Source organism: Pan troglodytes, chromosome 8, assembly GCF_028858775.2.
Source record: "Pan troglodytes isolate AG18354 chromosome 8, NHGRI_mPanTro3-v2.0_pri, whole genome shotgun sequence".
Classification (NCBI taxonomy): domain Eukaryota; kingdom Metazoa; phylum Chordata; class Mammalia; order Primates; family Hominidae; genus Pan; species Pan troglodytes.
Window position 1 is genome coordinate 131,640,286 of NC_072406.2, and position 9,695 is coordinate 131,649,980.

Genomic DNA, 9,695 nt, shown 5'->3' on the forward strand with positions numbered 1-9,695 from the left:
GAGGCAGAAGAATTGCTTGAACCCAGGAGGCGGAGGTTGCAGTCAGCCGAGATCGTGCCACTACACTCCAGCCTGGGTGACAGAGCGAGACTCTGTCTCAAAAAAAAAAAAAAAAAGGTTGGCGCGGTGGCTCACGCCTGTAATCCCAGCACTTTGGGAGGCTGAGGCAGGCAGATCACGAGGTCAAGAGATCGAAACCATCCTGGCCAACATGCTGAAACCCCATCTATACTAAAAATACAAAAAATTAGCCAGGTGTGGTGGTGCACGCCTGTAGTTCCAGCTACTCAGGAGGCTGAAGCAGGAGGATTGCTTGAACCTGGGAGGCGGAGGTTGCAGTGAGCCGAGATCAAGCCACTGCACTCCAGCCTGGTGACAGAGCAAGACTCTGTCTCAAAAAAATAAAAAGAAAAAAGAAAAACTTGCAAATGATTTACAGTGTGCTGGGTACCGTTCCAAGCTTTTACCTGAATTAAATGATTCAGTTCTCACAATAACCTACTGACGTGGTTAGTATTACTTCCACTTTGCAGATGAAGAAACTGAGGCACAGTAACTTACAAGCATCCCAGCTAGAAAATGGGAAATCACGGCCCAAACCCAGGTACTCCTGCTCCAGAGTACACGCTCTTTACCAAGGGCTCTACTGCCATTTTTAGCTTTTATATCTGCTGATCTTTATACTCACAGAGGCCAGAACACAACAGCCTTTAAGAGACCAAGAACAATCACACTTTGGGGAAAAAACAGAAAACTGTTAAGAGTCCAATCCATGCAGAAAAAAAAAAAAAAAAAAGTCACATAAGACCAGGTGGAATCATCCAGCACACAAACACAATGTATATGCGTTTTCCATTTATGATTATGCTGTCCTATGTGGCTTCTGGCGTCAGTAAAAGCCATTATTTCAAGGATGGGTGAAGCATCACGGTGCAGATGGCTGGGGCTGGTTGCTTGCAGCTTATTTTATGATGCATTATTTATAGATGCTATGATGTCATATCTAACAGAGACCTTCTCCAGACATTAATTCCTTGGAAATCCATACTCAAAAGGCATCTGTAACACTCATCGGAGATGAATGCTCACAGCATGGATTTCTGCTGTTAATTTGCAGGAAGGTCTGTGTAATCATCCTGCATAGACAATTTCTCCAAGTCAAATAATATTTTAGTAATATCTCACTATCCAGTTTCCTCAACAGCAGAGTCAACTTACATCCTCAGAAGGTTTGTCCTAAGTACTCCCCCAAACTCACAGGCTATTAAACATTCAAGTCCAGGAAAAGGCAGAGATATTAACCCTAAATTCCAAAGTCGTTTGGTACAACTCACATGCACAGGCGTGCACACACACACTGTACTCCTTTAAAATACTCTACTTTGTAATGAAGTTTCAAAGAAAGTACACACCCCACAAAACTTATTTAAAACCTCTTGTCACCTATACCACATCAAGTGTATTACATTTTTTAAAAAGTCCTCCCAATTTAGAATCAGAGAGTCATTTTGTTACAACTGGTGATCTGTGTAAGGCTCCAGAGAAACTGGGTCATGGAAACATGGTATCTAAATATTACTTAAGTGTTTATCGGCTCCAGTATCTAGCTGCTGAGAATAACTACCCAACCTGCATGCAATTCCCCTGCCAGGGAGATCTGATTGAACTGCAGTTAGCAGGAAATAACATCAAAAGTGAAAAAAGTTTTTCAATAATCATAGTAATAGCCAGCATCCAAGTCAGGAGCAGGAAAGCTGGTGGCAGAGGGTTGGCTCCACTCAGAAAGGGCATTGTGGCGTTTTTACATGAGGGTTCGGGACTCACAGAAAGCCAAGTGCCCCTACTGGCCCTTCCACAGTCACCTGTGCACCTCTGTGTCCTCACAGCACACTCTTCCCAGCCCCTGCCCCGCCCAGGGCCAAGGCGACAGGCAAACTGTGGACATGGAAAGGGGTGGGGGCGATTCCTTACGTTCCATGCTCTGGTGTCCACCTGAGAAGTTCCACGCAGACCAACAATCCACTGCCTTCCCAGAGACGCCTTGTGTGAGAAAGGCAGAGACTGGAGGGCTCCCGAGCACCCTTGGGTCCGAAGAAAAAACAAGTCTCAACATCCTCTTTTAAGTGGACTAAACAACAGATGGCCACTGGTTTCCAGTTTCTACTAGAGGGAAGGAAATAAGAACGCCAAACTGTTATTTGTAGCCTCCCTAGACTCTCCACTTTCTAGGCAAAGGCCAGAAAAAAGAAAATGGCCCAGCAGCCCTAGTCCGAAAACAAAGACCCTGTCATCGATTTTCTCCACTTCCAGAAGCCCCTGTGTGTCCTCTGGGGCCTGACATTTCTGCGTAAAGCTGCCCTCACTCTCCTACTCTGCCTCAATCTGTCCCGCACCCTCCCTCGAGGCAAAGTAAATGACTTTTTCCTCCAGGGTCAGTCAGGTGGATGGTGCATTTCTTGAAAGCAAGGGCTGTGTCTTCCTCAGGGTCAGCATGATGTCTGGCACTCAAGTATATATTTTATAGTGATAAACATTTTCTAAGGAATGAGCAAAGCCAGGCACCAGGCTAAGGGTAGAGGGCACAGAAAGGAGGACGGATAGCTATTAAAAATAGCTGAGGCCGGGCGTGGTGGCTCACGCCTGTAATCCCAGCACTTTGGGAGGCCGAGGCGGGCAGATCACCTGAGGTCGGGAGTTTGAGACCAGCCCGACCAATGTGGAGAAACCTAAAAATACAAAATTAGCCAGGCGTGGTGGTGCATGCGTGTAATCCCAGCTACTCAGGAGGCTGAGGCAGGAGAATGGCTTGAACCCCGGAGGTAGAGGTTGCCGTGAGCCGAGATGGCGCCATTGCACTCCAGCGTGGGCAACAAGAGTGAAACTCCGTCTCAAAAAAAAAAAAAGGAAAAGAAAAGTTGACATTTACTGAGCACTTACTATATCCCATCGAAACTTTGCAACAATCCTTGCAAGCTAGTTTCCTCAAGGGCCCCATTTTACAGATCAGGAAACTGAGGCACAGAGATGATAAATAATTTGCTACAAAGAAGCAAGCAAGGAAGTGGATGAGCTGGGATGCAACCCCAGGTTGTCTGGCTGGAGAGAAAAACACAGAGAAAGATGCCAGAAATGAAAGGTGGGGCCTATTTTCTCACAGAACTTAAAGTGAATTGAGGAGAGGAGGCCAGGTGTTCCCAGGTGGCCGCCTGCCCACAGTGCCACGGGCTGGTAGGAGGTTTTCTTCACTAGTCCACAAATAAACGAGAAGGAAGACTAGGAAATATTTACCAAGTGAACTGTGCTGGTAGAGGAAGGACAGTCTTGGGTTGCTTGTTTTGCTTTTGCTTGAAATAGATCACTACGTTTCTTTACATGGGGCACAGTGCAGGACATACAAAAGGGAGTGTGGTGTAATAGTCTTCCTCACACCTCTGTCCCTCAGGTGCCCAGTGTCTCTCCCCAGGAGCGACAACCTCTAGAAGATTCTATGGATCAGGACAGCTCTTTACCTGAGATTATATCTTTCCTACTATTGGGGGTGTTAAAATGTCCTTTTCTGTGTGAAATGATAAAGGTGTTTGATGATGGCCTTGTTTGTTTCTAATGTCCTGACTACAGAAAAGAAGGAAGGGAGGGAAGGAGGGAGGGAAGAAGGAAGGGAGGGAGGGAGTGGAGGAGAGAGGGATGGAGGAAGGGAGGAAAGTTGTCAGCTCCACATTCATTCTCTAAATATATTTTAGCAAAGTCGCTAAATGGTTGTTGTGTTTAGGTGGCCGTGGACTTGGGTCCAAGACTTGAGTTCTCTGCCCCTTCAGAAATGGGTGCCTCCGGACAAGTCCCTGCCCCTTAGTGGCCTCTGCAGCCCCTGAGGGAGAAATGAAATGGTTCCCTCCTGCTCAGACAAGCTGCTCTGTCAAGCATGGAGGGTGGGAGGCAGCGAGGCCTAGAAGGGTGGGTCTGTTGGAGCAGGGGGACCCAGGCTTTGGGACAGGACAAAGGACAGCTGGGGGAGCAAAGGCACAGAGGGAGTAATGTCCAGTCCCTCCAGGGGTAGAGTAGGGAGCAGGAAAAATGGGGCTGGGAAGGACTCAGTCAGATAAGGGGTCGCCCACCAGGCAGCGGGGCAGCAAGGTGGACCTGAGGGAACTTAGCAGGGCTCTTGACAGATGGGAACTTGCTTGGAAGGGAAATTTGTCCCCACAAGTCTGCAAGGGACTGTCTCACTCCAGCGGATGCCGCCTGACAGCTCTTATCAAGGGGCCACTGCTGCTGCCTGCTGGGGCCCCCTCCGCTCCTGCTGCCACCCGCAGGCTGCTGCAGCAAAGAGCTATCTGGGGGAAGCAGAAGAAACTTGGGGGCATAAATTTAGTGCAGTTTAAGCAACAGGTTCCCAGAGCCCAGCATCCGGGGACTCACTCCACCCAGGGAGGGAAGTGACTCAGTTCACCCAGGAAGCCCTAGGAAATGGCCATGCCAGGCATCTACATTTTCTAACCATGAAGAAAGGAGACATCACATCAAATACAAATCAGCCAACAGAGATAAAACACCGTGAGCACCTCACACCCACCAGGCTACGGGCTGCACTAGGTGGTGCCCAGAGCAGGTCCCAGAGGCTCAACTGGCTCATAAGCTGGCCACACCTATAGAAAACAAGGCCCTTCGGCCGGCCCCTCTGTCCCCGCAGGCCTGGGCCAGTGATATTCTGCAGAGAAAGTTGTCCCAGCTGCCAAGGCTACCCTGCTGCCGAGTTGTTAAAACAAAGACATTAAATTGCTGTGCAAACTGTCATCTTTAAATAAAACAAGCCCAGCCATAAACTTAAAACTGTTCCCAAGGGTTTAATCGGATCCTGTATGACAGGCCCGAGGGGACGGCCGAAACCTGCCCGGCAGGGTGGGAATTCCCCTGAGAGGTCACCCCTGGGTGCAGCTGCAGGGGTAGGGAGTCGGGTGGCTTCAGCTTGGCATCTCAGATGGGCATATTTCAGCTATCAACAATGCAAGGTTGATAACTGGGCAGGGTGAGTGGACAGAATCCCGTTGGGGGACCCTCACATTTCACTGGCCTGAGAATTCTCTGGGGTGCTTGTCAAAGACAAGCCCCACCTACAGTCCCCAACACCGAATCAGTCTGGGCAAGGCCTGAGAAGCTGCACTTTATCAAAGCCCTCCTGAACCCACAGGACGGGTGGAACACACTTTGAGAAACCTCAGGAAGAATAAGGAAATCCCACTCTGAACCTTGGAAGGAGGGGTTAGGAACTCAAAATCCTCCGCGGAAAGACAGTGTCTCCAGTGAGGTTTTGCTGAAAGGTAGGAAAAGTGTAAAATAGAAGGTACTGGGGGAGGCAGGACCACAGCCAGGTCCAAATCAGGGGTCCTGCAGGAGCAGCTCTGGCTTTTGTGGAGCCTGAAGTTTATACAATTTGAGGATCCTCTTTAAGAAAAATAATTCAAAATTACAAAAAAAAAAAAAAATTAAGTACAGGGTCCCAAAAATCACTTGGCTGTCTTCTCAGTACCTCGGCCCACAGGCCCAAATGACCCCTTTCTCACTAGGCTTCTTCTTTTCACACGGCTGGGTGGTGATGACCAGTCAGGCAAGAACTTACGTTATTTTCCATAATGGGGAAAGACCCTACACCTACAATTCCAAAGAAAATCAGGCTATTGGAGTCGAGGCATCCAGTACCAATCCATGATGTTTAGTGGCTGATCTTCCTTCCTTCCTTCCTTCTTTCTTCCTTCCTCCCTTCCTTCCTTCTTTCCTTTTCTTTGGATCTCACTCTGTCACCCAGGGTGAAGTGCAGTGGCACGATCTAAGCTCACTGTAGCCTCAACCTCCCAGGCTCAAGCCATCCTCTCACTTCAGCCGTCTAAGGAGCTGGGACTACAGGCACGCACCACCATGCCTGGCTAATTTTTTAATTTTTTTGTAGAGACGGGGTTTTGCCATGTTTCCCAGGCTTATCTGGAACTCCTGGGCTCAAGCAATCCTCCTGCCTCAGCCTCCCAAAGTGCTGGGATCACAGGTGTGAGCCACTGAGCCCGGCCTGAGACTGACCTTTCTATCAGTGATGTAACCACATTTTATGAGGTTTAAAATTTGTTGCCCTGATATAATCTGTTCCCTAAAACTGCCTTCAGCCTTTTTGGGGTGCAACCTGGCTACATGCAAAATCACCCCAAATCCATGTATCTCCCAGGATACAATGGTTCTATCTGTCAGTCTTCAACCCAAAAGCAATCTAAAGTAATAAGTAACGTGTACAGGGCTATTCATAGCAGCTCTATTTATAACAGGCAAAAGGGAGAAAAGCTACTAATTATTACACTTTTATTATGTGCCACACATTGTACTAGGGGCTTCATATGGTTTTGAGTATTTAATCCCATAACCCTATAAAACCCACTTTGCAGGTGGAGAAAGGAGCTGGAACATCAGCTCTCCTGAGTCAAAATGAAGCCTTCATTTTTAGCTTTGTTGATTTTCATGATGTAAATATCCCATCATAACTACTTTCAAGCTACCTATGGTTTACAACCAGTTTCCAAACTTTTTGAATATTTGGCAACTGGCTCTTGCAAGCCAGTTTGAGCCAGCTCCAGCACATCACTGAAACTGAGGCACAGAGAGATCAAGTAATTTGCCCAGTGTTGCTGAATGACAGAGTCAAGGTTAGAACCAAGAGTTTAATTCGAGTCCAGGCTCTGAGCAGCGCTCCACAGGCCTGTGCCAACCATAGAGAATGGTTAACATTAACACCCACAAGGGAATTCTTTGACTCACATGCAACACAAAAAGGTTTACATGACCACTAACGCTAATGGAGCACTTAGTACTTGCCGGGCAACAATGTAAGATCATTACAACAACCCTATGAAATCCTACATATTAAATACAATAATTTGCAAAACCTGATGGATGGGAGACAGGTTCCAATTAAGTACTTTAAAAGGCGAGTAGCTACTGTTATTCCCATTTTGCAGACCCTCATTCTGCAGAAAGGTCCCACGGCTGGTGAATATGGCGAAGGTGAGATTCGGATCCAGCCAGTCTGGTCCCAGTCTCTAAACCACAATGTCCCTCATAAAATACCAGGAGCAGAAAGGAAATGCACCAACGCGTTGGGACTCTGAGCGCCAAGCAGAAGTGAATCTTGGCGTGGGAAGCCCGGCAAAGCCCCACACATCACCTGCGGAGTGTGACTGGGGCAAGTTACCTAACAGCGCCTGGCTTCCGCTCCCTCCTCACTCACCGGGTTGTCCTAGGGGTGAAGGGAGAGTTCACCCAACGCGGTGGACAAAGCCCTTGGCGCACCCAAAGGCCTGCACAGGTCGTAGCTATTGTGATGAGCAAAAGGGTGGAAGGACCGGAATCAAGGGCATGGCTCCACCTTCACCGTGGGGTCTTTGTCCTATCAAGTTGCCCCAGATCGTGGCTCAGGCTGGCCCAAAGTGACAGCCAAGGCGAATCCTTCGTAACGTCAGAACTTCGCTGGCTCGGACCGCAGAAGTGCCCTTCTCCATCCTGGGGTTCCGCCACCCTCGCGATCCCACCTTTTGGCTCCTCGCGGCAGAAGCGAAGGCCCCCGACGCCCCAGGCCCAGGGGCCCAGTCGGATGCCCGGGTCCAGCCGTGCTCCCCCGGGCGCTCGGCATCCTTCCACCCACGCCCGCAGCGGAGGCGGAGAGCGTCACGGAGGGAGAAGCCCGCGCGCCGTTCTGCTTTCGGAATCTGGAGCCCCATGTCACCTCCAAAGTTTGGAGATTTGGGGCGCTCCTTTTTCTCCCAGACCATCACTAAAAAGAAAACTGCGGCTGTTCCTCTTTCAGCCAAACTTCCTCCCCGGGGCTCCCGGAGGAGCTCTGCGCTCCCGTCGCGGCTGGGACCGCGAAGGTGCGGTACGCAGCGGGGAGAAGTGGTGCGGTCGGCCGGGGCTCCAGTCTGGGAGGTACCACCGAGCCGCGCCCGAGCACAAGAGGGAGGGCAGGAGGCCGGGCGGGCGAAACGGCGCCCCGACCCCGAGCCCGCGGGCCCCCGGAGCCGCTTACCTGACGGCGGCCGCTTCCTGCTCAGCCGACTCACGGCGCGGTTGAACATCGCCGCGGGCGCCCGAGGAGGAAGAAGGAGCAGCCCGGCGGCGCGGCGGCTGAGCCGGAGGAAGGCGAGGAGGAGGAGGAGGGCGAGGAGGAGGAGGAGGACAAGGAGGAGGAGCGGGCTCAGCACCGCCCCGGAGCTCTAGGTCCCCGCCCGCCGCCCTCCTCCTAGCCAGGCGCCGCGTGGCGCGCTCAGTGCGCCCTGCCCGCCCCCGCCGGTGGGGACTCGCGGTTCCGCTCCGGGGTGCCCGGGCGGGGCAGGGCAGGGCAGCCCCGGGTGACCCCCGATCGCCCAGAGTCTGCCCCGCGCCTGGGATAGGGTGCACTGGCCCAGAGGGAGCCCGCGCCGCCGGGAACTTAGTAGCCCCGCGGAGGCGGTTAGCGCGTTCCGGGGTCCCTGGCCCTCGCCTGAGATGCCGCCCCGGCCCGCCCCGCCCAGCTTCAAGCTCCCGCGCCCATCGCGGTCTTCCCCCTTCTCCCTGTAGTCCCGGAGAAACTGGCACGGCGCTGCGGGCGCACCGCGCTTCGGGGCTCTCAGCGAGCCTTCGCAGGTGGCGGGCGGGGTCCCCTCCCGGGTCACAGGCTGGGAAGCCTAGGCCTCGCGGTTCTGCAGAGTCCGGGCGCGGCCCAGCCTGTGGCCTTTGCCTCCTCGTCACCAGGATCCCCGCCTGCTGGGGCCTGGCTGCTCCTCGACTTCGTGGGCGCTGCGTCTTCCCGCCCCGCGAATGCGGGTGGGGCGTCCCCAGGGCCCGTGCGCTGAGCTAGCCGAGCCGCCGCGGGTGGGCGCCCTCTCCCCGGCCGTGCCGCGCGGGCGCCAGGACTCGGGGAGATCTGAGAGGATTCTGCAGGAACCCCCCGGTTCCTGCGCCGGGCGGTGCTCTGTCCCGCACACCGCGCTTTCGGGACACTTCTCTAACTTTGGGGACAAGTGGGCACTGCCTCTGGCAGGGCCTTCAGGCTCCACGACCGGGACCACTCAAGCCCCCACGGCGTCACCTGCTGGGCGCTGCGCGCTCTACGGTCTCCTATTATTTCATTTCGTCTATGGAGCAGCCCCAGAGGGGATGTCATTAGCCCCCATTTTCTTGAACATTTGGTTTGCAAGAAATTGTCTTTCTGGCGAGTTTTATTTTTCTCCTTGTGCATCTGGCTTTGTCTCTAAATTGGTCTTTATTTTTAGCTGTACTAATTGCTATTTTTCCAAACCGTTCCCCAGTCGCCCTCCCCCCCATCCCCCCGTCCTTTTGCAGTTTTTTTTCACTACTTGGCACTTTCTTTTGTATCTTCTATTCTGAGCTTCCAGTTCTGCTCATTTTCCCTCTCCCTCTACCCACCCCACAGCCCCAGTTGCACCCCAAGTGTGTCCGGTGGTTGCTTCTTGTTTCCCTCCCCGCTATTCCCCCTCTAAAAGTCGTTTTCCTCCGAGCATTTCCAAGCACTCTCCCCCTTCTGCTGCCAAAAGAGGATTTCCAGGCTCCTGAAGCGAACGCGGTGACCAAGAACAGGGTTAGACCCAGCGGGGGGAGTTCTGCTTTTAAAACTGCTGTTGTTGGCCTACTCCGGGCCCAGACAAACTTCCATCTCATTGTAATGG

At 52.3% G+C, this 9,695-nt stretch overlaps 1 protein-coding gene across 5 annotated transcripts in view; it reads right to left on the reverse strand.

Moving 5' to 3' along the window:
• RGS10 (regulator of G protein signaling 10) overlaps positions 1 to 8,299 on the reverse strand; it is a 43,212-nt gene extending 34,913 nt beyond the window's left edge. Inside the window, exons 1-2 of one of the 5 annotated variants that reach the window (XM_016919482.4) lie at positions 7,262 to 7,938; positions 1,972 to 2,160 (exon numbers count right to left, since the gene is read on the reverse strand). In XM_016919482.4, coding sequence (XP_016774971.1) covers positions 1,972 to 2,113 — 142 coding nt within the window. In that variant the 5' untranslated portion in view covers positions 2,114 to 2,160; positions 7,262 to 7,938. Of the gene's footprint in view, positions 1 to 1,971; positions 2,188 to 7,261; positions 7,939 to 8,056 lie in introns of those variants that run through there. The other 4 variants (XM_016919484.4, XM_016919481.4, XM_016919485.4 and 1 more) reach the window with 4 other exon arrangements.
• Positions 8,300 to 9,695: the final 1,396 nt, after the last annotated feature.